General features: G+C 44.3%; 2 protein-coding genes across 7 annotated transcripts in view; one reads left to right on the forward strand and one right to left on the reverse strand.

The window, feature by feature from the left end:
• Nucleotides 1-1,110, forward strand: part of LOC110070327 (transcription factor Sp5) — a 14,294-nt gene extending 13,184 nt beyond the window's left edge. Inside the window, exon 2 of the mRNA XM_020778002.3 lies at nucleotides 1-1,110. This exon is cut by the window's left edge and continues 1,143 nt beyond it. The gene's annotated coding sequence lies outside the window, so the exon portion shown is untranslated.
• A 9,103-nt stretch (nucleotides 1,111-10,213) lies between these two features.
• ARHGEF25 (Rho guanine nucleotide exchange factor 25) overlaps nucleotides 10,214-26,110 on the reverse strand; it is an 83,151-nt gene continuing 67,254 nt past the window's right edge. For all 6 annotated transcript variants that reach the window (XM_020778392.3, XM_020778398.3, XM_020778378.3 and 3 more), the window contains 11 exons: nucleotides 25,166-25,269; nucleotides 24,717-24,786; nucleotides 23,611-23,700; nucleotides 21,827-21,919; nucleotides 20,723-20,773; nucleotides 19,460-19,537; nucleotides 17,138-17,332; nucleotides 16,279-16,459; nucleotides 13,937-14,157; nucleotides 12,589-12,693; nucleotides 10,214-10,769 (listed from right to left, as the gene is read on the reverse strand). In XM_020778392.3, the coding sequence (XP_020634051.3) occupies nucleotides 10,659-10,769; nucleotides 12,589-12,693; nucleotides 13,937-14,157; nucleotides 16,279-16,459; nucleotides 17,138-17,332; nucleotides 19,460-19,537; nucleotides 20,723-20,773; nucleotides 21,827-21,919; nucleotides 23,611-23,700; nucleotides 24,717-24,786; nucleotides 25,166-25,269 (1,299 nt within the window). In that variant the 3' untranslated portion in view covers nucleotides 10,214-10,658. The remainder of the gene's footprint in view (nucleotides 10,770-12,588; nucleotides 12,694-13,936; nucleotides 14,158-16,278; nucleotides 16,460-17,137; nucleotides 17,333-19,459; nucleotides 19,538-20,722; nucleotides 20,774-21,826; nucleotides 21,920-23,610; nucleotides 23,701-24,716; nucleotides 24,787-25,165; nucleotides 25,270-26,110) is intronic.

The raw sequence follows: 26,110 nt of genomic DNA on the forward strand, positions 1-26,110 counted from the left end.
ACCAAGAGTCCCTCTTCCAACCTTTTGAATGTGAGAACATCAGAGTGGTCAAGGAGGAGGCCCAAACCTTTTTGTTGCTTGAGCAACAAGCTTGCCCCCACCCCTTATGGAATTCCATGTGTGAATGCCTGACAACTGCCTCTTATTTTGGTAGTGGTGACAGGACATTCTCCCCCTCCACTAGGTGGCAGTAGGGTAGCTTAAGGAGCATTAGAGCAGATGAGCAGCTCAGTTGATCCTTTGCTTCTTGGCATTTGTTGTCTGAGTTGGCTCTCTCGCTTTGCTTAATGGAAAGACTGGTCCTGGTAGTTAAAAGAGGATTAATGCAGACTGAGTGACCCTGAAAGTTCACCCAAAGATATATAGCACGTACAAACACAATCGAGGCATAAACAGATAAATAATAATAATACTGTAGTCTTAGAACTGCAGAGCTAGAAGGGATCCTAAGGATCATCAAGTCCAGCCCTTATCAAGGAAGCACAGTGGGAAATCGAACTCCCAACGGGATGTCTAAACTACTGTGCTAAATGCAACAATGATGAATTTTCAGAAGCATAAAGATATATTAGCAGTCAGCTAGCGTTAATATCCAAAAGGCTGCACATGAGTGCAGACTCAGAGAGTTCATACTGACACATGAACACTAAGGCAAGTGTTCTGGGAGAAAAGCTGCTCCTATCGCATGATGGCTCCATAGGAACTATAAGGATGCTGGTGGGCAATTTCCTCCCTGCCCTCTTCTTCCCACCAGACACATAAATTCACATCATTACCATAAGAAATTCTGTGAGCCTAAACCTTAGCAAATGGTGTCTAGGAATTTGAAATGTTTTCTTCCCCTTCCTTTGTATTGTCCCTTCTATGTTGGCACCGAAATATCTGATGTCACATCGTGGAATATGAGTTTTTTTTCAGTCCTCTTTCTGATTCATTCCACATAGCTCTGATTTTGTCTGTTAAAACAATGAGACCTACTTCATGCAAGGAGATGAGGTGATAAAACTATTATTGGACTGCAGTGCTTCAGACAAAAGGTGGAGATTTTCATTTTCATTTTTCTCTCTCTCTTGCCAGCATATATTCTTATTAAAGTGTTATGTCTAACAATCCTGACTTAATATCCTGGGTAGTAATTACATGCCATCAAATCAGTTCCGACTTATGGCAATCCTTTGCAGAGTTTCATAGACACAGAAGTGATTTTCCATTCTTTTCTTTGGGGGCATTCCTAGGGGACTGGAGAAAGCTGGCATATGAAGATGGGAACATCCATGCCAGTGTGTGCACATGCAGAGATGTAAATATCAATACTCCTTAGATGTCTGTTTACTCCACGTACACCTACCCTCTACTGAAAAAGGTCTATTATTTGGCTAGCATTGCCCTCCAGAAGTACATCAAGAGTTGCTAGCAAATAATGAACAAAAGAAGATAATTTGAGTGAGGATAGTACCAGTCCTCATGGGTGCCATCCTCCAAGATGATGGTTACAACTGAGGAAAAGTTGTCTGTACAGACAGAATAATAGAAAACGTAGAACCATAGAAAAGAGAAGTTGCAAAGGGCCTACAAGGCCATCAAGTCTCTCCCCTGCTCAAGGCAGGAATACAATCTAATTTATCTGCACATATCCGTACACAGAAGAGGCTAGGCTAAACCTGTGGAGAACAAAAAACAGCACACCTTGCCAAATGAATGGATGGTGAAGTGTCTCCCACCAAATTATATCTGGACCACCTAGAAATTACTTAATAGACTTCAAACTGAAGGAGGAAATTCAAAGAATAATCAAGTAAAATGGAGCTTCAGTACTTAGATACAGGACAAATTTTCTGTGACTGTGAAGAAGTTCAATCAATGCAGCACTCACATGCATACAATTTATGCCCCATCACAGGTACAAAAGAAGATCTAACAAATGACTGAAATAATTGCTTCTGGTCAAAAATAGTCTACATTTTAATTTGTCTTTAATTTTACCTATATTTCATATACATCCATAATTTTAAATTGTGCAACACTCTGATATGAATAAAGAAAGGTGAGGTGTCGATGAAAAAGGGTTTTAAAATAGCCAAGTCTGTAACAGGCTACCTTTATATGGCACAGGGAGTTCATCTTTTCCTGGTGAAAATATTCAGCCATATAATTCCACAGCCTGCCATTTCAAATGGTAAATTTTTCAACACACCATTGGCTGTTTGCGTGAATTTGTGAGCATACCATAACCATAGAAACACATGGACAAAATTTGAACAGATGTAGGATACAGCTACTGTATTTGAACTCTCTTGCTGCATTTCATTTCATGTCACTATGGAGCCCTTGTATATTGGCACCAGTCTATGCACACATAGGTTCCTTTCCCCAAATCTGAAATGTGGTTCATGATGTCAGCTCCCACCCCACCCACCCCCCGACACACACACACACACAGGGGATCAGTGTGCTTCCATCCAGTGTTTTGGACCAGAGGATTTATTTATTTATTTATTTATTTATTTATTTATTTATTTATTTATTTATTTATTGGACTTATATACCGCCCCATAGCGCTACAAGCACTCTCCGGGCGGTTTACAATTTAATTATACAGGCTACACATTGCCCCCCCAGCAAGCTGGGTACTCATTTTACCGACCTCGGAAGGATAGAAGGCTGAGTCAACCTTGAGCCGGCTACCTGGGATTTGAACCCCAGGTCGTGAGGACAGTTTTAGCTGCAGTACAGCGTTTTAACCACTGCGCCACGAGGCTCTTGGAGGGGAGAGATCTAAGACGCAACTGTAGGAGAGCACACAATAATTTAGTTTTCCATTTCTGCTATACACTGAAATGAAGATGTCCAGGGACATAAATGACAGTGAAGGCCAATTGCACCAGTTACACTATAAAGAAATAAAAATGAAGACAGGTCTGCCACGTACACATCCTTGTGGTAATAGAATGTCATGCTACAGATGGAGGACACTCTATTTCAAATCTCATCCATATAAAACAAATTCCCTGCAACCTGAAAATACCGTAAACGTAGGGAAGAGAGTTCTAGCCTAGCCCTCTCTTTGGCATGCTAGTTTTCTGGCTACAAGGAGGGTTTGAGCTTGCTTTGAATTGAAGAGTGATTGCCTTGATCATGCTGCTCTGCCTGGTGTTCTCCCTTGCTCTCGGTCTTCCCTTCTTCCTCTTCCCCTTCCCTCATCACTGCCTCTTCTTCCTTCTCCTACCTCTGTGCCTCTTCATTCTGACAGCTGCAAGTGGATTGTGAAGGAAAACTTGAGGCACAACATGAGAACTCTGTCCAGACCTGTTCAGCGAAGCAGGCATGAGTCCGCACAGGAAAAGGAACTCAGATCCTTAAGAAGGGACCACAGAGAGAATGTGCGGAGGACAAAGTGGTTGGCTGGCTGCCACATGGGTGGCATGGGGCCAGCTTGGCCTTGTTCCATTCTTCTGGGACAAGGCAAAAAGGCCTGCAGGCCTCATTCTAACACAGACGGAACCAACACCACCATTGGGCAGGGTGAGGCAGTTGCCTCAAGCAGCAGGTTTGGTGTGTCATGAAAAGGAATCGGGCAGTTATTATCGTTCCCTTTTTACTGCAAAGGTCCTAGAAAGACACTGTTGGTGTTTTCTGCCTCATGTGCCAGAGTACCAGAGCTGAATTTGGATACTATGCACCTCGACTTTAAATAAGGCAGTGTCATCAAGGCCTAAAGAGACACCATTTCCTGCTCTTTCTCAGTAGGCAATATGCATTAGGATAGCCCTGATCTTACACAGGTTTGCAGTCTTGACAGTTTTTTTTCCCCAGGATGTAATACTACCTGTTCCCCATTTCAGTGGACTAAGTCTGCAAGATACAGACAGCCCGGGTATGTATGGCAGTTCATACCAAAGTGGTAGTACTTCTTCCTTTGGCTTTGACCTTCTGAAGAAGGTAGCCACCATGGGATTTGGACAGTGGTTTCCCCCACACCCCACACCTTGGGTCCTCAGATATTCTTGGACTTCAACTCCCAGAAATCCTGCCCAGCACAGTGAGTGGCAAAGGCTTCTGAGAGTTTTAGTCCAAGAACATCTGGGGATCCAAGATTGGAAACCACCGGGTTAGGAGAGAGATAGAGCAGCCTGGTGTTCCATCGTTATATAAATGTCAGGCTTGGACTGTACAAAATCCCCACTGAGTTGCACGGAGGTTTATAACAGGAGCCTAAATTCAGAACCAAGTGAGGCACATTGATCTGAAAGATGTTATTTGTAAGTGTCAACATTTTCTGGAGAATAGGCAAAGACAAGGTAGGAGAGGGGAAGAGAGAGAGAGAGAGAGAGAGAGAGACACACTCGCCCAGCACCAGTCTTCCATTTGCTCCCATGGATCTGAAGGAAGCCTAGCACCATCTCTTTCCATGTTAGAGACTGAAGAGTTAACCAGTGCCACTTCTCTCCCGTGATATCAGCTCACATAAAGGTGAGATTAGAGTTTCTGGGAAGGAAGCCCCCCCCGCCTTTATCAACTGGTAAGCACGGCTACCAAGATGGAAATGCACCATTTAAGCTGTCACCCTCTTGTAATTTCTCTGTGAGCTAATCATTAAACAACTCCACTACATGCATCTGTCTCCTGTGGTATTAGTGGGGGTGGTGGTCATGGAGACCTTATGTCGAGGGGAGTTTCATGCCCTGGAAGGTGCTTTGTTATTTGTAGCGCTGCAGGTCAGGCTCAGTCTCGGGCCTTTTTGTAAACTGCCATCTGAGGAGGGAGCTGTCGCTCAATGGGACTAAGGCATGGTGTTGGGAACAGGGCTGAGGGGTTTTAAAGTTTCTATGCCTGGGCTGTCTGTTTGCTAATTTCTTTGTTTTCTTACATTTATATACCATCATTCTTTCACTGATCCACACAACAACCCTGACAGGTAGGTTAGGTCGAGGGGGAGAAAGAGATTGATTTCTCCAGTAAGTTCCATGATTCACTGGGGACCCAGCTGGGTTTCCCAAGTCCTTATTCAAAAGTTTAACCACCAGTAGTATTATGGTAAGTTTGGAAGGACAGGTGAACACCATGATAACCCCTATATCCTATAACCCGCCAAGTCCTGCTCGTAGGAAGAATCTAAAAATGTGGGCAGGCTGGATGAATCCAAAACAACAAATGGGAAGCAGGTATTTTGTAAAGCTATTGGTTCTTAATTGACTGTTTAAGACCAAACCATCCTCAGATAGTTTTATATTACACCACAATTATCTGACAAGGCACTGTTCGGGGTGAGGGGAATCCATGTACCCCAAGCTACTATAAGGCCTGTAGCTAAACTCAAGGGGAACATGGAAATGGGTGGGATCGCTGTGGATGCTGTCACGGTCTCTGCTAATCAAGAAGTCAGAGGTTGTTGATCTTCTCAGTTCTGGCTCCACCACACCACTGGCGATCACAACATCACAAGGATTCTTCTCTTATGTTCTCCTGAAAGAGCTTCAAGCTGGGATAGTAGCACCTCCACTCTAATTGCAGATAACCCCTTGAGAACAGATTGGGACACACACACACACACAAACACACACACACACACACACACACACAGAGAGAGAGAGAGAGAGAGAGAGAGAGAGAGAGAGAGAGAGAGAGAGAATTTGTGAAACTTTTTTGAAGTTTCCATTTAAATGAAGAGTTGCTTATGGTTTGTTAATTGAAGAAAGAATCCTGGCAAACAAACAAAATTAAAACAAAGGGGGAGAAGCCGATCTTGAAAGTAAGAGTGACAGTAGAGAAATGGGTGACAAAATCTGACGCTCCAGAAATTATTGACTGCAATTCCCAATACTGTATTAATCACCATATTGGCTAGGGAAGGTATATTGGCGCGCATGTTCTTCTCCCCGCATTATTCCACTGAAAGATAATTAGGACAGACGTTCTCATTGAGAAATGTATGTAGGAGCTCAAGGTAGCAGAGATTTTTTTTTTTTTACTCTGAGAGCCCAAAAAGTCGGGACAGAATCATGTTCATAAATGTAGAGCATAGAGCATGCCAGCTGTCGTTTGTTCTGGCAAACTCTGGCAATGTTACTTATAGCAGGAGTTTACAGCAATGGAGCTGAAATGATGGCCCTCCAGATGTAGGACTCCTGAGTCCCAATAACCTTAGCTGTGATGGCCAGTGGTGAGGTTGAGAGTTTCCATCTAGAAGAACCTGGAAAATCACAGGATCCCCACCAGGGCTTTATAATGAACAACAGTATAAGTTTAAAACACACACAGAGAGAGAGAGAGAGAGAGAGAGATGGTGGTGCTTAATTTGAATGGCCAGATATGCCAAGTAGGGATGTGGCAAGGCAGGGATATTTCTACATTACTGGGGCAGATACAGGGTGGTTGAAGAGGTCCTCAGTCACATTCAGGCCAGTTTGCATGCTGCCACAAATCACTGTACACAGACCAAATCTCCCCAAAGAATGTGTGGATGGAAATCTCCATAAAAGTAATACAGCTGTTCTTTTGAACATTAAATATATTTAGGTGTCCTCTGGGCAATGGCAGGGCTGGTTCTTCCACTCCGGAACCCCCACTGGATTGCTTCTGACACGAATGAAGAAGAGGAGTGAAATTTGCTTTGACATTTGGGATGTGGGGTTTAAAAGGCTTAAATTCAAACAAAGATATTTTGAGACCCCCCCTTTTTTTTCTTTTTGGTAGCAAAAGAAGGAAACATCAAAGCAGGAGGAGACTGGCAGCTGAAGGCACAGTGAATGTCCAAACTTCCACTGGAAATTCCCATCTCTAAATTCCCTGGGGAGGGCTTCGATCACCAGACTCTGTTTATTCTCCATCCACCGGACCAAGTTGTTTTGTGTCCAGGCAAGGGACCTGACAGGAGAAAGACGCAGCTGGCTCCTTCCACCCATTTGAACAATTACATGGAAATCGGGGGGGGGGGGGGGGCAAGCCTGCTGCCATGAGGCCATGGCCCTTTCTCTGTGCACCCTGAAAATAATTGAATATGCCTCCTGCTTCAAACTGCGGAGTGTTTACTTGTCTGTCTGTCTATTAATGCTATTTCTAAAATGTTACAATATTTTCTAAAATATGACAATAAAAATATGAAAATATCTCCCTTCCAGAAGAAATTACAGCTTTACAGTTGCTAAGGGGAGGATTCTTATCATGTGTCATCCCCCCCCCCCCGCAATTTTGAGTTTATGGGTGGGTTTGAACATGTTTATAAGTAATCTGGTGAGAAAGGCCAGATCACCCATAAACAAGTTCAAACTTGCTTATGGGTTCAAATATAAGTTGCAGAGAAAATGTGAAATGTCATAGAAATTCTCCCCCTGCACATAACAATCAGCCTCCATTTTCCATGGTGTCTGCTCCCCTCATAGGCCATTTTAAAACTACTCCTCCAGATTAGAACACTGTAAACAAGGACATCACAGACATGGTTATGCTGATTCTTCCTCTCTGACTGTGACATGCAGTGAGTGCTTTCTGTGGGAGAGCATTAAAAAATACAAGGTACAGTTGGGAACAGTGCAGTCCGGAATCTGCAGAGCTGATAACCTACTATCTTCAGGTAAATCAGCCCTGAGACACAACACACTGAAAATGGAAACATTTTTAATGCTTTCACTGATGATCAAATGTGCCCACAGGTGGTTGGTGTTTTTTTCCTGGCTCAGAGGACGGCCAAAGTGATATGTTAGCATAATCCATATGCATAGCACTAGTACAATACTGTGTCTGCCCGTGTACCTTAAAACAATATATAATATAGGAGTCCCCTTGGTACCTCTCCCCAAACACTGGCCATTTAATGCACATTTTGAGTCAATCTGTGTAAGGATATGTCAACTGAATGTGTTTAATACAGGGCAGAAGCGGAAGGTCTGAGCCGCCATACCTGACAAGGCACCATCAGGCTTTCCTTGCCAACTGCCAAGAAAAGGAATGCAAAACAGATTCCCTGAAAATTGCTATTTACCTGTTTCTCACAGGAGACCTCAGACAGGACCCATTAAGATCCACACTTTGAATAAATCCTCCTTTGTTAAAAACAGATTGTGTGGCCTTTAATGTGCATAGAATAAAAGAGCTGGAGGTTGACAGGAAAACGCCCTTCTTCCTGATCATGACCCGTTCCTTTGCCAAGGGAAACCACATCTTTCTAATCCAAAGCAACAATGTTGGATTGCTCTGGTGGGACTGCGGTAATCAAAACGTCCCCTCATATTGTACCTCTTCAAAATCCACGTCGGAACTGTGTTCTAGTTTTGAACTTCTGTGTTTGACAAACTTGAGGGTTTGTTCCATCACACAAAAGTGGTTGGGGAAAAACCTCACATGCAGGGGTTGTGCCTTAAGATAATACAAAACCCAGTGGTGTCAAATCCCTCCTGCCTGAAACGTATGCCAGTGTTTCCTTCTAGTGTTGCCCTGTTGCATCCCACAAACCTGGCACTTTGGTCTAACACACAACAGCGAGTACTCAAACCTCAACCGTAGGTGCATCATTAACACACACTAAAATCAATGTTCTTCAACTAAGCCCTTCATTTTCAGTTGCTATTCTGGAAAATGGTGATGGAGATAAAAGTGAAACAGTTTTAGTGGAGAAGATATGGGTAGTTGAAAATCTGTGTGGTTTTGACTCCCTAGTTCAAATCTTCTGTGCAGCCTGTCATGAGAGCAAAAAAGGGCAAGTGGTTTGTTCATCATAGTACTAGATTTACTATTGGTGACATTGTTGTGAGGAAGGGTGCATGGGCCCCGACATACAAAAAATGGGTGGGTGTTTGACTTTGGGTGCTCCAAATCACCAAGGAAAGATTGCCACAGGATGCTGGGAGCAGGAGCTGTGAAACCTTAGAGACAAGCCTGCTTCTAATACTTCTGAATAATTTTGCTAATGTGACTGAATGCAAACAGCACGTCAAAGCTGTTTGCTCTGAGCAGCTACAGAAACACGAGCACACAACACTCAGTATGCATGTGACAGAAAAGACCTGGCTGGGCTAGAGAGGCAACACTTGACAGCCACGATGAATGAGTACAGCAAATGCTGTCAAAAGAAGAAATCAGCGAGAAAGCCATGATGTTGCAAAAGTGTTAGAAGGCAAATTATAACCATGGATAGAACCCTATCTCTGTGTTGCAGTTAGTTGTCCAGGAATCTGTTGCAGTGAATTATGAAGACTGGAAACGTACTAACTCTTGTCAGTCTTGGTGGAGTAACCTAATAATCTTCTTGGTGTTTCTTGGTAGAAAACTGGACTGCACAAATGCCGTTGGACATGATGTATTGTAGCACATTGCTGGAGACATGAAGATACCTGGGAAGAACATAATGATCTGGGGAACAAAAATATCATTTTCTAATCAAGGCAAAGAGAGATTGATTTACAGTACACAGAAGAAGAAAAAATCCACACAGGGATCAGTTTGCTGCACCTTCTTGCAGTTGACCCATTGCAATATTCTGTGGACAGCACAAAAGACTGCTTCCACTACTTCTTGCTGCTTCCACAGAAGGCTCTTTTCCTGCTTTTTCTGATTCACTAATGATTTATTGAGATATTGTCTTTAGCCACAATGTTCTTTGTTCAGTTTTCCTCCCTGTCTCTAGAGCTTGTGGGTCACTTCTCCATCTGTAAATTTACGACATAGGTGGGTCTTTTGGGATCACATTCTAAAATCTCTTTCTCAAATTACAGAAGGCATGTAGTCATAGGAAGAGTGGGGAGATTAATATTTTTAGTATTTGAGGCTGAAAATAACAACTGGAAGTATTTTTACTTCAAGTTATTGCTGCAAAAGGTGGTTCTACAAGTTATTGAATCATAAGGTGTACTTTGTTTTTCACACATGGTGCCTCCATTTTGGCTTTATTTTTGTAAAATAATTCATGACGTGGTGTGATATGTCATGTGTTGCTGTTCATCCGAATTGTGTTTATCTAATTTTCAGACCTGCGAAGGACCAGATTAATTTTTATTATGTCCTGATACGTACAGCCCCATAAGGCATTACAAAGTCTTTAGTTTTATGTCAAGCAACACTGACGTGGAGAGACAGAGGAGAGCTCAACATGGAGTGTGCAAGCTATGAGTAGAAAAGATGCCACAAGGATCAAGCCATGTAAATATGGCCTTACCGAGTGATGGCTTTGTAACACACAGTCCTTGTGTGACGAAGGGCCTTGCAGCAATTTGTCTCCATATTTGTTTTAACTAAAATCTTTATTATGACAACAAACAAAATAAAACTTCTCATTTCACACCACCCAATTCTGACTCCCCAATCCCCATCCAAGAGTCCTGATCTGAAGCCCCTTAGAACCCACAACATGCATATACAAGGGTCTGTGGGAAAGGGAAGGGCCTCCAGCAGTATTCTCTGGTCTCAAACGGGGTGTGTGTGTTGTCCTGCTTCTTTTGTAGGCAGGAAACATCTGAGAATTAAGAGTAGGACCAGAGGGCAGCAATAGTTTCTGTCAGGACTATGTTGCTGCTGCTGCTGCTGCTGCTGCTCTGCATCTCTCTCCGCCTCCCCCGTTGAAGCTGTCACGAGGAGAGATGGAATGGAGGGGCAGGGGATGGATCAGTTTGGCCTCCTCAGCCAAAGTCCCTGGGCCCAAGAGAGGTTCCCCACACATAGTCCAAGGGTCACAGCTCATCCTCATCGAGTTTGGCAAGTTGGGCACAGCCTTGAGGGAAGTTGAGCTCCGGAAAATCAGCATCAGGGAGCAGAGGCCTGGCATCATCATCACCTGGTGCCTGACAGGAAACAGAAGAACAGTTAACACCATCCTTCTCAAGAACCGTTTCTAACATTGCCCCCCCCAGGAAAAACAACAACACTGTGGGGTTCCAGGGGCTTCAAATCAGCAGCAACGCATGGTTTCATCTTTTCAATTATTAGGGTAGTTCAGTGCCTAATCATTTCTTTGTTTTCATAACCGATTGTGCCTCCCTTCCAACTCCTTTCTACTGTGGGATAGACAAGGCTAAGAGAGAGTGGGGCTAGCCCAGGGTTACCCCATAAATTTCATAGATGAGTAGGGATTTGAGCCCAAGTCTCCTGTGCCCTAGTCCCACATTCTCATCACTCTATTACACCTAACAGGTAAGGAGAGAAAAAAAGAGGAAAAAATGTATGTGAAGCGGGGGGGTTACATCTGGTTGCCCTGGCAGGCCACCTGCTCTTGCCCTGTATGCCTTGGAATTGCCTACTGCCAGGCCTTGGGCTGGTACTGAGGCTGGTCGGCTGGCTCAGAGCCAGGAGGGAAAGCTGATTCAGGAAGGCCACCAAGGCAAAGGGGTGGGACAGCAACTCTCCACCCAGCTGGCAGGAACAAAGGGAGAGAGAGAACAAAAGGAGGGGAAAGCAGCAGGGACTCAGGAAGCCAAGGCGTATGGCACAAGCTCATCAGGTACAGAAGAGGAGAGCACCTGGAAGGACACAGTGGAAGAACAGGAGGAGGCTCTGTTGAGAGAGAGGATTCCTGACTACACTCTGGTCAGACGACCCCTGGACCTTATCAAGCTCCAGCTCCTTCTAACACGGACCAGTGCCCAGCACTGATGGGGACAGCTGCACCCAACTAACCACCCTACCCTGGCAATTGGATTTGTTTCTAGCTTGTTAAGGTAGCTCTGCTAATGCCATCCAGATATGCAGAAGGCATGACATCAGAGCCACCTTAACACGCTGCAAAGAAGTCTTCATTAGTAATTTCTTCCTCTCTGGTGACTTCCTGCTCTCACCCCATTTTGGCCTCCTAGATGCCCTAGCACAACAGTACCAAGCCTTTAAAGAAAGAAAGAAAGAAAGAAAAAGAAACAAAATGGGAAGGGATGAGGAAAGCAAGCAGATTCAGGCACCAGGTTTGAGGGAAGAGAGGATTCAAATGGGAACCAGTTTCTCATCAGCTGCCCTGCCCTCCCTGCTCCTGTGGCTGAGTGCAATGGCTTTGAATAGAATGGCTATAAACCCCACTATAAAAGGATCAAACTGAATGCATCAGCACCCGCGATCACACTACCCGAGCTGATGCAAATGCAAAAAGAAAAAGAAAAACAGAGAAGCCTCAGCTGTAAGAGAAAAAAAAATCAGATTGGCGGAAAGCTCCAGGCTGATTTGATTCAACTTGTACATCTTGTAATCCATGGGAAATACAGTATATCCATATCCACAACTGCCCACGGATACTGAAAACCATGGATAATAGCACTACATATATAGTATGGTAAAAGGAAAAAAAACAGGAAAAAAATTATTTTCACATGCATTACCAAAACTGGTCGCTAGAGGATGCCAGTGATCATGCTATTGTATTCTTCACTAACAAGTGTCCATAGTGTGTTCCCTGGCTCCCTCTAGAGGCCAGTTCTGGAAATACATGTTAAAATAGTTTTTTTCTGGATTTTTTTCTTTGGTGGTTTTTAATATTTTCAGACTACCAATAAGTGAAACTGTGGATACTGATCTTGCAGATACAGGGGTTCTATTAATACAAATCTGACTGTCCCAGTCCTAGAGCAATTCCCATATTATTTGCCAAGGTAGTTGCCGCTTGGATATTTGAACACTCACCTCGTGCAAGGACTCTTGCAGGGGGGCACTGGGGAGCTGCTTCTCATCAGAAGGTATATGAACTGGCCGAGACCCTGGAGAGCTCTGGCTGCGAGATGGCTGTGGCTAAAGTAAAGAGGGGTTAATTTCAGGAGAAAGGCCCCAACATAGAAACCCTGCTTAGCATTTAGGGGACGTTCTCCGTGAGGCATTATGTATACAAGAAAGTGATCTTGGAGAAAAATCTGCCAGTCTTCCTGAAAACACACACGCAGAAAGCCGCGCACTGAAAGCAAGCAATGCAAATTCCAAAGCTTGGCTGACTCTACTATCAACTTGGTCAATATTTTGACTTTTCAGGGAAGGAAGGAGAAGTGTGAATTCTGGCAATTCAGTTAAATCACATCAGATGGCTATGGTCTGCGTCTGGTCTCCCAAGGATCAAACATTTATAGCAGCTTTCTTTAATCTGGCACCTTCTAAATGTGTTGGATTGCTATTCCTCTAATGTCCAGCCAGCATACCCATAATAGCACTTATAATCTAAGATCCAGAGGGTTCTGGGGGGGGCAGGCGGGGGACGGCTGAATTTATGACATATCCTTTTAATAAAACATTGTCCACATTACTCTTTTCTCCCCCACCACACTAGAGATCATCTTAATAGACAGCTATTTGCCTAGCTGGGTAACAGAAATCCAGACAGTTCCAATGGCCACTAAACATCCGTGCCCACACCCCTTTCTTTTCCAGCTTCTTCCCGAGAACAGAAACTGGCACTCTGGACTTTTTCAAACAACATTTCTCTATCAGAGGGTCCTCTTTGTCCCCCTATAGACATCATTTTTTAAAATAGTTTTAGCAATGAGCACTGATGACCTTATTAAAATTGGGGCTCTGTTCATTCCCCCACATGTTATGTATTATAGTTTTCGCTTATTATAAAATAATAACAGAGGAATGTCATAAGGAGAATGTGTGACAAAGAGATTATCCCTTGAACAACAGAATGTTTGATTATAAGAAGAAGACTACAATTAACTCCTTCCCGAGTTACAATTTGCCAAACAGATACATTCATTTGGCTAGCTGTGCATAATGGGAGTTGTAGTCTATACTGGATCTGGAGGTCACCAGGTTGGGGAGAGACAGTTGAAGTAAATACAAAACACTGAACTGAGGGTTAACTACTAGCCTCCTTCAGGGCCTGGGAAAGTTAATTTTTGGACAACAGCTTCTCACCCAGTGCCAGACAGCATGACCCACCTGTTTCAAGCGTGCTTTTTCACCTCCAAAGGAGTTTCAGCCGTGTCAGGCTGGCCTGATCAGCTAGCCTCGCCCACTCCTCCTTACAACCCTCCTTCCTTACCTCAGCAGGAGGTGAATGCTCAGCTTGCCCTGGGCCAGGCAGGTAAAGGGAAGGCAGGGAGGCGTTGTGGGGCTGGAGGCTGGACCCCTTGTTCTGGTCCATGGAGGCCGAGGAGGAAGGGCGGGGAGATCCGCTGGTCAGTGAGTGGTGCAGGGCTCCCGTCCGCCCCAGGCTGTGGGTTTTGCTCTCTCGACGCTGGTACTCGATGGGCGACTGCAGTGCTGGCAGGGGAGGGGGGAATGGCAAGAAGGGACAATGAACAGCAGGATCACATGAAGGGGAGCAGAATAGCCTTCAGCAACAAAAAGATATCATAAACACAAGGAGTGTCAGTTCACATGTGCTTGTTCTGTAGTTGTTGACTAAAGCAAGGAAGCAAGAAAGGAAGAATAGGAAGTTTTACAGTTTTCTTTGTTTATTTTGTTATCTGAGGTCAGTATTCAGGCTGAAATGATACACTCTGTTCTGCAACATCCTTTCTCTTAAATGTGTAGAAAGTTAGTCTTTATCTCCAAAATATAAGAGAATAAGCAATGAACATACATATGTGCGAATCAGCTCTCACTGGCAGGGAATACGCAAGAAGTCAAACTTATAAAACTAGTATTTCTTCAGTATTCCTTAGCCAGCCTCTTAAACTTACGATCAAGACAGACAAAAGGCAGATTGATTTTTTTTTTCTTTTAAGATGTGATTCAGAAGTGAAGTGAGGTTTTTCTAATCCACTTTTACAAGGGATAATTTGGATCAGTCAATTCAGAGTAGAGCAATCGGATCAACGTCACTGGACGAAGGAGGATACAGACTCAACTGAAAAGCTTTTTTAGAAAGACAATTCACCGGCCACAGAACTCAATGGCTGAAAAATCCCAGGCAACAGAATTTTCCTTACCAGTTGTGTTCAAGATTATTTATTGATCTAATAGTTACACTGATACCCCTCACATTTCCTCCCAGTGAGATGATGGCTCTCTTTCTGGTCTAATCAAGAATGGTTCTCTGGCTAAACAAAGGCTGTTGGTCTGAAGTCACACATTGAGTGTCATGGTTCAGTCAGGGCTTGAACCTGAATGTCACCAGTCCCAGCCCAACTAGGATGCTCTGGTTCTGGGACAACAGCCTGTCACAGGGAACTCAATGGGAAAACCTGAGAACATGCCCCACCCTTTCAACCAGTTATTGCTTATCCTAGGGTGTGAGAAATACAGGGAACCTTGGAATGGCTTTCACAATATATATGTAACAGATTCACATATACTTGTAGGATGAAACAACACAGAGGCTAAACTCATAAACTCCCAGACTTTTGGGAACTCCCTCCCACAGAAGGCAAGGCTGGCCCCATCTTTACTGTCCTTCCACAAGCAGGTCAAAACATTTTTCTTCAAGCAGGCTTCCACTTAGTGCCTCACTGACTTAGCAAGGGTTTTAAATGGATTGTTGTGGCTTGCTGCTTTGAATTTGGTGTTGCTTATGTTTCTTAGTATAGGATTCATTCGTTAGTTCAGTCTTTTCCCATAAGAAAGACTATGAACTTCCAAACAAACTGGAAGTGCAAGTGTGTGCGTGTAGGGGGGCAGGATTGCAGCTGGAGATTGATAAACAGTCAAGGAATACCTTAGATAATCTTAGATAATCACCTGGCAGATATGCTTTGATTGTATTCCTGCACTGAGCAGGGGGTTGGACTTGATAGCCTTGTAGGCCCCTTCCAACTTCACTTTTCTATGATTCTACAATGTGATCCTTTTTAGTATTTGTGTACTCACTGTTGCTAGTTTTGAATATTGTCTTTTAATGATGTAAACCGCCTTGGGTCCTTTTTAAGGAGAAAGGCAGGATAAAAGTATTTCAAATAAACAAACGAGAGAAGAAAACATCTCCTTGATTAATAGATCAATATATTTACCATATATATGAAATAATATACAGTAATTAAATAACAGGTTAACTCCTTTTATTACAGAAAACATCAAACCATATTTAATTCAAGTGAAAGGTAATCAAATGAGTTAATAAATCTGAAAGCCTCCAATTAAAATTACTCTTTGAAATTTTAAAAGGCAACTATCTTAAATGTGTTAGCCTTTAAGGTGCCACAGAATTGGTTGTTATTCTTTGAAAGCTATTTGTCTTCGGTAAACCAACTAAAGGTCCCTAGGCTTTTGCAAATTACAGTGAGAAAACAGTTCACATCAGTGGCTAGGAAAATGAGAGAAGAAATATGGAGGACCACCCTCTGAATAATTATGGATGTAGTTTAAAGGACACTGCATGGCCTGGGAGTTAATCCTGGCAGGCTGGAAATGGGGACCGACCACCTTCAACTTCCTGCCACTTACCATTGAGGAAGTCACGTTGTGTCTCCAAGATGAGGCTGATGTCAGCTACCCAGGCCTGGGCAATCTCTGGCGTTTCAGCCTGCAGTATGTAACGGATGTTGCCCCGTTCGGCACCACGAGAGATCAGTGCAAATTTGCAAGGGTCGTTGTCCACACTGGGCTCCAGGCCCAAACAGCTTACCTGGAGGAGACACGGGCAGTGGGTACGCAAAGATGACAGATGTGGGGGTTTGCTTCATCAAAGATCAAGTCATAGGAGATTCAAAAAATGCTTCCTCGAGCAGAGACTGCACTTTTTCCTTCTTCTGGAAATGGATCTGGATGCCTCTGAATGTGCACCACGTCCTAGGAAGTACTTGGGTTTTGGCATATAGCAAAGCTTGTGCTTTAAACTAAACGCCAACATTTCCCTTCAAGCCAAGTGCACACAGTGCCAAGAAACATCCTGCAGCTAGTATTTCAGAATGTTAATCAAACAATATGTCTGTAGAATCACAGCACTGTAAAGTGGGAAGGGACCCGGAGGTCACCTGATCCAACCCCCTACTGATGAAGGAAATCCATAGCTAGAGTACCTGCCTTTTTTCCATTACATCTGCTCCCTGCCCCAGAGATTTCACTCAGCATTGGGCACTGGCCACACAGTTTCAAGCACAGCCAGAAAACTAGTACTGTAAATGTCCTTGTATCGATGAAGGCTAAGGCTCCTGGGATGCTGAATTTGATTCTCAACATTATATTCTGCAGAGGCACAACACAATGCAGAAACAAGAGAGAGAGAGACAGCCCTAGTATAAAAATGTCTTGTGACACAGGTATCCAGGTTTGCCCAGGTTCTCCACCAAAAGCTCCTTAATACCTTGATACTGCTTTTGAAGGCATAAGTTGGGGCAGCATATGGGCCACGCCGCCGCTCCAAAGTCTCGCTTAGAATGACAATCTGTTCAAAGAGAAAGATGCGCCGCTCACGGCCCCGGGCCAGGATCCCACTTGCTTGCTCCATCACCCAGAAAGTGTTCTGCTGCAGCAACTTCCCCTGTGCGGTCAGTTTCCCCTGGAGAGGAAAGGGCAACTCCTAGTTACTTCAGTGGGTAGAAGGCAGGGAAATGACCCATTCTTACAAGCAGAATGTTATGTATCACATATACAGATGGGGATTTCTAGATCTGAATGCAATGTCACTTCAAAAATATCCCATCCATGGAAATCTACAGCAGCTTGCCAAGGAAACAGCTAAGTGAGCCCATTGCTTTCTAACATAATAACTTTCTACATGCAGACAAGTTTTGTTTCTGTTCTTAGCCTGGGTAGCATTTAAACATGCAAAATTACACTCATATTTGAGACAGAACACTTCTAGAAAGGGCGGTAGGCACCACATGATATTTCAGAATTCCTAATGTATTCTGCCTGCTCCCTCCTCAATTTCTACCCTTCTTCCAGATTACATTACAGCCACCAAAACATAAAAAATTAAAAACAAAAAAACCAAACAAACCCAAGAGATGCCCTGTTATTGTGAGATGAAGGAATTACCCCTTTTCCATTCTTCCTTTACACTGACTAAGAATGGACATTCATGGAAAATAACTGTCCTCTTCCACTTCACCCATCCTCTCTACTGTTCCTGGCAAGGCCTGATCTGGCCACGGTGACAATCCTAGTTGGATGACTGTGGGCTCCGTCAGATGGGCATTTGTTCTGCTCTTTGGTCCTCTTTGGGGATGGTTTGGTTCACTCTCTTTTTTTTCCTGGTGATCACATGATGTAATCACTGGAGTGAATCAAACCACCCCCAAAACGGCTCTACCCATACCTTTTTGAGGCCCCATCAATGCATGGTCCATTTCCAGAGTGTATGATCACTGGCAATGGACCAAAAGCGAGCCTTCCAGGCTGTCAAAGCTTCTTCAACTGACATTTCTGAGATCAGAAAGTGGCTTAAAAATCGAGCCACTTTAGAATATCAGTATACTAAACATGGATTTGGCTTTGGGCAGTTTCTCCACTAGCCCTTTGGACAAACCAAAGAAAATATTATTATTTTTTATTTCTTTTTTAAAAAGTGATGCAGTGCCTCAGCGATTACCAGAGTCTTAATTATTTTTCTTCCCACTTCCTCTGCCCCTCTGCCAAGAAGCGGAGGAATTTGCTGGTATCCTGAAGTGGCTCACACCATTTCACAATATTAACAGGATTGGCCTGAGCCCTGATATGCCATTTGGATGCAAGGATCACACCCAATGGAATACTAGACCTCCACTCAATCCCAAGCAACCCTACTTAGCCAGCACCAGCCCCACTCCAAAAGGGTCAGTGTTAAGAGGAGCTCTGTAATGAGGTCGACATGGGGTTGATTTTGGTCCAAATTGCTGCAGCCAGACTGTTAACTGGGGCTAGTTACAGGGATCATAAAAATCTCCTGCTACAGCAGCTCCTCTGGCTGTTGGTCCATTTCCAAGCACAATTCAAAGTGCTGGTTTTGACCTATAAAGCCCTACATGGCTTGGGTTCAAGCATCTCCCTTTATGAGCTGGCCCATGTGTTAAGATCATCAGGAGAGGCCTTTCTCTCGGTCTCACCACCTTCACAGCTATGTCTTAGGGCAGTGGTCTCCAACCTTGGGCCTCTAGATGTTCTTGGACTTCAAATCCCAGAAATCCTGGCCAGCAGAGGTGGTGGTGAAGGCTTCTGGGAGTGGTAGTCCAAGAACATCTGGAGGCCCAAGGTTGGGGACCACTGTCTTAGGGGGAAAAGGAGAGGGCCTTCTCTGCTGCTGCTCCCAGATTCTGAAACTCCCTCCCCTATGTATAAAGAGGCTGGCCCCCTCTTTGCTGTCCTACAAGCAGGCAAAGAGTTTTGTGTTCAGGCAAACTGTTTCTTAGTGATTGGTGGGTTGCATTTTAGTTGTTTTTATTTGCTTACTACAGTACTTGTTTTAATATTACATTTGTTGAGTTCTTTTAAAATATTGCAACATTTTATTGTTTTTACTTTTAATATTGTTTCTTTTTAATGCTGGAAGCTGTTCCGGATCCTTTTTAAGGATAAAGGTGGCATATAAATATTTCAAATGCATATGTATTATATCTGCCTAAAAAGTGAAATTAACTTCTGTAAATCTTAGGTTCCCAAGTGATCAGTGGGATCTCCGCCACCCTTGTGGATTCTCAAAACCTACCTCAAAGCCCTGAAGACGCCCCACATTCATCATGTCATTGCAGCGCTTGGGAACAAAGCACATCACTTCCACAGCTTTCTGAAAGGCAAAGTTGGGAAGAGAGGTGAGGACAGTAAGGCCAGCCCCAACATTTTGTTGTCTGAGGAAAAGAACAAGAGGGTGGTCCTCTTCCGTTCCATGTGCAAAAGTCAATGAGACCTGACTGCTGCAGGCCACCCTAGTGGTGCACAGGAAAAATTGCACAGCATCTCTTTTCTCCTTTTCTCCAACACCTTGCTGGTGCAGGAGGCCCCTTGGTACTGCAGAGCTGCAACCAAAACTGTGCTCACGACCTATATTCAATCCCAAGTAGCCAGCTTGAGGTTCACTCAGCCTTCCATCCATCTGAGATCAGGAAACAAAGAGTACTCAGGTTGCTGGGGGTGGTGATTTGTAGCCTGTATAATTAAATTGTAAACTTCCCGAGAGCACTTTTGGCTCTATGGCGCGGTATATAAGCAGCATACTTTTTTTGGGGGGGGGGGAGGCTGCCACCTCCCAGCATTTGCTCCTTGAAGCAGTCACCTCATTAATGATAGGACCAACCATGGCAGGATTTGCTGGGTTAAGATGCACAATAGCTAGTTGGACAAGCACACAAAACCACCCATGTTCAGTGAGTGCACCATCATGAAGAAATCTAGGAGGTGCACATGGAACCAAATGACATAATACAAAGTAAGTCACATATTTTGATGGGGTCAGAGGTCCAGTCTGAGGAACATTATGCCACATGGATACTGTTACACCAGAAGTTCAGGTCAAGGATGGAAAAGTTACATTTTGGACTAAAACTCCTAGAATAGGCCAAGGGATGTCAGGGGATTCTGAGAATTACAGTCCAGAGAGGTAATGCTTCCAAGCTTTAGTTCAAGTCTTCGACACAGCCTAATACGTAGTTCCTTGTCCCAAAGTTTATGGTGGGGTGGGACTCATGTGGTTCCTCGGAAGTTGCTGGACAGCAAGCTCCCATCAGCCTTTGTTAGCATAGTCACTAGATGCATGGCGGCTAGTGAGAGATAATGGGAATAGCAGTCCAACAACATCTGGAGGGCCACACAATATTCAGTCCTCTCCAGCTTACACCATACGAGATTGAAGATAACCCTTCTGGGACTCGTTCTGCAAGTCCTGATCCAAACCCAGTCATGTAAAATCCAGTTCACCGATAAGGGTGGGGGAACAACAGCTAGAACAAGAGGTTCCCACGATTTCAACTCCTACCTCCAACTGTTGTGTGTCTTTGCCAGCTTTGCCATAGTACTTCAGGAAATCCTGGGGAGGGGAAAGAGAAAATGAGCAAGTGTTTTCCTTAGCCGGGGGAGGGGCAATACAAGCTAGTGTTTGATATGCAGGCCAGGAGTGACTAGAGCCAAGCTATGCCACCAGCAATTAATAAGGGTTTGGGCATAATGCCCCTAATATCCCCACTAGTGCCAGCAGCGACAGACATCATGGAAACTCATCCTCTTTTCCTTTCTGGAGGAAATAACAGCCTGAAGGGGGAGCATGGGAGCTGCAAATTGTGGTTTTTGTGAATCTGATGCAGATGGTGCTGTGTTTATAGGGATGCCATTTCTTACAATGATCTGCTGCTACAATGATGTGCTGTCAAAAGGCATGGAGTTTGCATGCAAGCTGACCTTGGTTCCATTCTCGGTCTCTTCGCTGTATGGCTGACGTGCCATACAACATACATGCCCTGCTTGAAGTGCTGGGAAACTACTCCCAGATGGTATAACAACACTGGACTAGACAAACCAAGAGCCAACTTTGTAGAGGGGAGTCTCCTAAGTAACTACACTGGTACATTAAGAGAGTATTTATTTGCACTCAAAGCAAATCCATGAAAAAAAAAATGATGCCTTCAATTTCTGTTCATTCAAATGGGAACTAGACCTAGTGGCACTGTCCTTTTCAACATGCCTGTGCCTCAGGAAGTGGGGAGCCTGTAAGCACAGATCCAAAATCTGCAGGAGAGAAATATCAGCTGTTCCAGCCAAGTGTATGTATCAGGAATGGCAATCAAATATTTGAAGCTGTTCCGGCCATAGAGACAGGTACAGGTGACATCCCTTTGGTGGCAAGAGAAAGCCAGCAGGCAGGGAAGCCACTCCTTTGCTAGCATCCAGGCGCTTTGCTACCCTGAAGGTGGCACAGATGTTGCAGGGTAGATCCTGCACCCCTCATCGTCACTCCAGGTCTCCTAGAGCATCAAACCAGCAGAAGATACAGAGCCTCTTCTTTGCTGTGCAGAGGCAGGTCCATGCCCTCCCCTCCCCTCTGACTTTGTTTTGGAGAACAATGCACCACCTCCCACTTCAGCACCTTGAGCAGCAGTTGGTATTTCATGATCCGCTGGACAGGTTTGATGAGCAAGTCGTTGAGCTGCAAGCGGTGCCCGAGTTCTTGCTTCAGCTCCTGAAAAGGAAGGAATCGAAAGAGAGCAGAATTTGTAAAATCGGGCAGTGGATCCATCAGCTTGGCTTCTGAATTCCAACCAACCTACAGGGAAATCTCCAAATTTCCCTCCTGCCCTGCTCATCCTCCATAGCTTCTACATGGCAGGGCATTCTTGCCCTCAAAGCTGGTGCCTCCCATATTTGGTAAAGGTTAATAAAGATACCCCTTTCACCCTCTTTCTTTGTCTTTCATTGTGTGATATGTTTGTATGCAAGAGGTTGGATCCTTGTCCAATCCTTTAAAGGATCTCTGGCAGCGAGACTGAGAAATGCCTGCATCCAAAGACCCTGGGAGCAGGGCTTGGCAAAGTTACAGCAGCTCCCAGTATCTCCTCCCCCAAGTGTGGGAATTCTAGGAGCTGTAGTCCCCAAAAGTACCATTTTAAAGCTGCATTTAAGAGAGATGGTGTTAACTGCAATAAACAATATTGGACCAATGATCTCAGACCATTAAGATAGCTTTCCATATTTATATATGATTAGAGCACAACTTGGCTTAAAATAAATCTGACAGGGAACAGAGCACTAAGTAGTAGGATGTACAGGGAAGGCCTCTTCTCAGACCAGAGAAGTTGCAGGGCTATCTTGACATTCATTGGCCTTGCCAAAGAAGTGCCCCCCCCCCCATTTAGTGCAAGGGCAATCTATTCTTGAGCAGAAGGGCAATCCTGTAGCCAGGGCCAAGCCAACACCTGCTCGCTGTCCCCTTGTGCCCATTCAAAATGTCAACCCACAGTCCAAATCTCTTAGGTATGAATCTCTGGCCACTCTTGCAACAACAGCTTCTGCCTCAAGGCAAATGAAGCCCATGAAGCCAATTGCAAAACCTGACCCTCTGGGTTTTGTAAATGACTGCCTATCTAGACTTAAAAGTAGTAGGGTCTGGAAAAGCAGGTCTTTTGCCTCTGGCTCAGCCAAAGAACTCAGAACAGAGTGGAGCTGCCAGACCACATTTTAAGAGAACTATTTTATATGACAGATTCTTAAAGCCAGGGAAGGGATCATGCAGCCAGGTAGGCCACATATGACACCCCCCTGAGAACTTCTGCACAACCAAGATGCTCTTGGGGTCCCCATCGACCCACATAACCTCACCTCATGGAAAAAGAATTCAGGAAAAAAATGGCAGTTAGAACCAAAGAGAGAGAGAGAGAATTGATGCACCTGGAAACAGAGGCATCAATTAGTTTCCTTGTGAACTAAATACGTTGCAGCCTACCTTGGATCTTTTGATAGTTTTTTAAAAAGTGTTGTTATAAAACTAGAAGCGGGCTTCTAGCCAATTCTGCTTTCATTATTTATTTTATTTTATTTTTCATTTTGGGGATCAGTGGCACCTCCAGCAGGTCCTGGAATGGGAAAGCAGAAGAGTTTCCTCCTCTGGTCTAAACCAAAAGGCCTCTGTCAAATCATTCAGTAAAATGGCTTCTCCACAAGATGGAAGCCTCTGGGCAAGGTCATTTGAAGAAGCTGCCAAGTCCCCTTGAGTTCATCTGCACTGGCTCAGAAAAGGCAAAGAGTCTCGGAGACAGAGATAGATGGACCTCAAGGGCAAATAAGGTATGGTCCCTGCAAGGCCTATGGCAGAAGGCGGCTGAGGGCAAGGCAAAAAAAGAATAAAGCTGCAGCAAAGACATGGAGCCCCCTTACCTCAAAGTAAGTGTCAATAAACTCTGACACAATATGCTCAGATTTGGGTTTGTTCTGGCAGTAAACAACATACATGTGCAAACGGCGTTCCTGGAACAGAATGGGACACAATTTAATACAACACTTCAAGACACCACCTAACCTCAGTGGCTGGCCTGCAAAGGCAGGTTGGGCAAAGCCACAGCTAACAGAACACTGTGCGATACACATGGGAAACCAACTCTGATATATACCACTACAATATGTTTGTTTTCAGACACCTGTGCAGAAAAATAATGCAAGTTTCACAGCAGCTGGGACCATGAGGGAAATCCACTCCTCACTGCTGCCTCTGTATTTTGCTATAAAACGGTGAGATTTTTACATTCGCTCTCCAGATTCTTGGAGGTGGAAACATGGAGGGTACTGTTGCCCTCAGTCCATGTGTTTGCCCTGTCTCACCCCAGTTTATCCTAAAATCAGCATTTGCTTCAATGGTTCAAGTGTTAACTTCGGGAAAGCTGAAACTAGCTTCCATCAGCATGAGTATATTTTGGCAAATGATCGCTTATTACAGGTGCCTATTGGTTAGTGCTTTATTACAGTATTAGAGAAGTGGGGGAGGTTCCCCATGCTATCCCAAATCCCTGCAACAGTCTCAGAAAAGACAGATTAATTGTGCAAAGATTTAGTGGAATATATTGACATTTCTTCAATTATTGTGCAGCACCTGTGAAGGAAAAACAACCAATCCCCTTAAATAGTTAATGATCTCACTTAGAGTAATTAACTGATGTTCCCTATCATAATGCTGACAATTAGAATGTAGCTAACAATTATCCAGAGACCACAGGCTAAATTTGATGGCCCCAAAGGTCCTAGGAAGAACAAGATAAGGGGTCCGCATTTGTATGCCATCAGGTTCTCAGGTGTGATAATGTGAAAAGATCCCATGTGATCTTTTTCAGAAGCTTACAAGCAGGACATGAATCTTAACTGAGAGCCTTTCCCATAGTTTGATGCCAGTGTGTGAAATTCAGAGGTATAGTGCTACTAAATATGGAGGTTCTATTTAGACCAGAGGTCCTAACTCAGCAGGTCTTCCTTTAACAATAGTAGAGACTTACATGCTTGATGAACAGCTCAGCTAAGAGATCAGGATCCTCCAGACACTTCTCCAGCTGTTTAAGGAAATAACTGGGATGGGAGTGAGAGGGAATAAAAAGTGGTGTCAAATCCACAGAACGTTTTCTCACACCAGCCTGCTCATCTCACCCTGCATTCCAACTTGTAGGTTTAAATTCCACCCTCAATGCTTCCCAAGGTTGGTTCAGATACACCCTAATCTCTCCAGGGACTGGACAATGGGCGGAATGAGAGGCAGCCCCCTCTAAGTGCCGCACTGTTATCCCCCTGTAGTAGTTGCCCTTCCTGCCTTGCTCATTTTGCATTTGCACAGGTAGTCCACAAAAAAATCACTACTGCCCCCCAGCTATATCCCGCAAGGCCCGCTCCAAAGTTTTCGTAAGTGCTGCATGCCCCTACTGCGTCCAGGAACGAGTAGTCGCTCACTCACTCTTTGTGCCATTCGTAGATCTGATGGATGTTCCCAAAGACAATCTTGTCCTTGCCCTTCATGCCCTCGGGGACGCCACGGGCATTCATGGTTGCCATATAGCCCTGCAGAAGTCAGGAGAGCAGGATAAAGGAGACAGCCCACTTCCTTCTTAAGGCCACATTGTGGGCAGCAGGGTTCATGCTGTTTTGCTATCTGGGTTGGCAGAGTCCAGAACGTAGCAAAAGGTATTATTAGACTGTTATCACATGAATCCCTCAAAGAGCCATCGGCCGAGGCGGTTGAGGATCCTGAGAGTTGAGTTTGAAAAAGTAACTTTTCCTAACTCAGACTTTACCCAAATGAACAGAGAGTGAAAACAAGGACAAGACTGGCAAATCAAAAACATGTTGTGATAACAAATTGGTAGTAGACCTTATCTGTTGCCTGCTGAGACGCATGCCTAGGGAGATTGCTTAACTTACAGCAACTGGCTTCTAAATGTTGTGCCACTGGCCTGGCTGCACAAAAGGGTTTCAGCCAACATGTCAAGAGATGAAAAGGAATATAAGCAGCAAACTCAGACAGAGAGGCAATGAGGCCATTACACGAGAAACCTATAGAAATTGCTGTTATGACAGCAAAATTGCAGACAAATTAAAGGAACCGTTTCTGTTAACCTTCTTTCTTAAAGCAAAGATGTGGGGGTCTGAACCAGAGTGCCTTAGAACTGACTGGGGGGGGGGAATAATGGAACAAAAAAGGAACAACACACTGCAGCCAGGCGGCACTCACCCAACAGCTCTTGAAGAACCGATGAGAAACTGTTGGAGTATTAACTAAAATATGAAACATCACTTAAATCAGTCTCCTTACCAGAAAGCCTGGAAGGCAGCCAATGTGTTAACAATCTTTTTAAAAGGAACTGGGAGGGATGGAGAGCAGAGAAGAGATATTCAGGAAATT

Source organism: Pogona vitticeps, chromosome 2 (assembly GCF_051106095.1).
Source record: "Pogona vitticeps strain Pit_001003342236 chromosome 2, PviZW2.1, whole genome shotgun sequence".
Taxonomy (NCBI): Eukaryota; Metazoa; Chordata; class Lepidosauria; order Squamata; family Agamidae; genus Pogona; species Pogona vitticeps.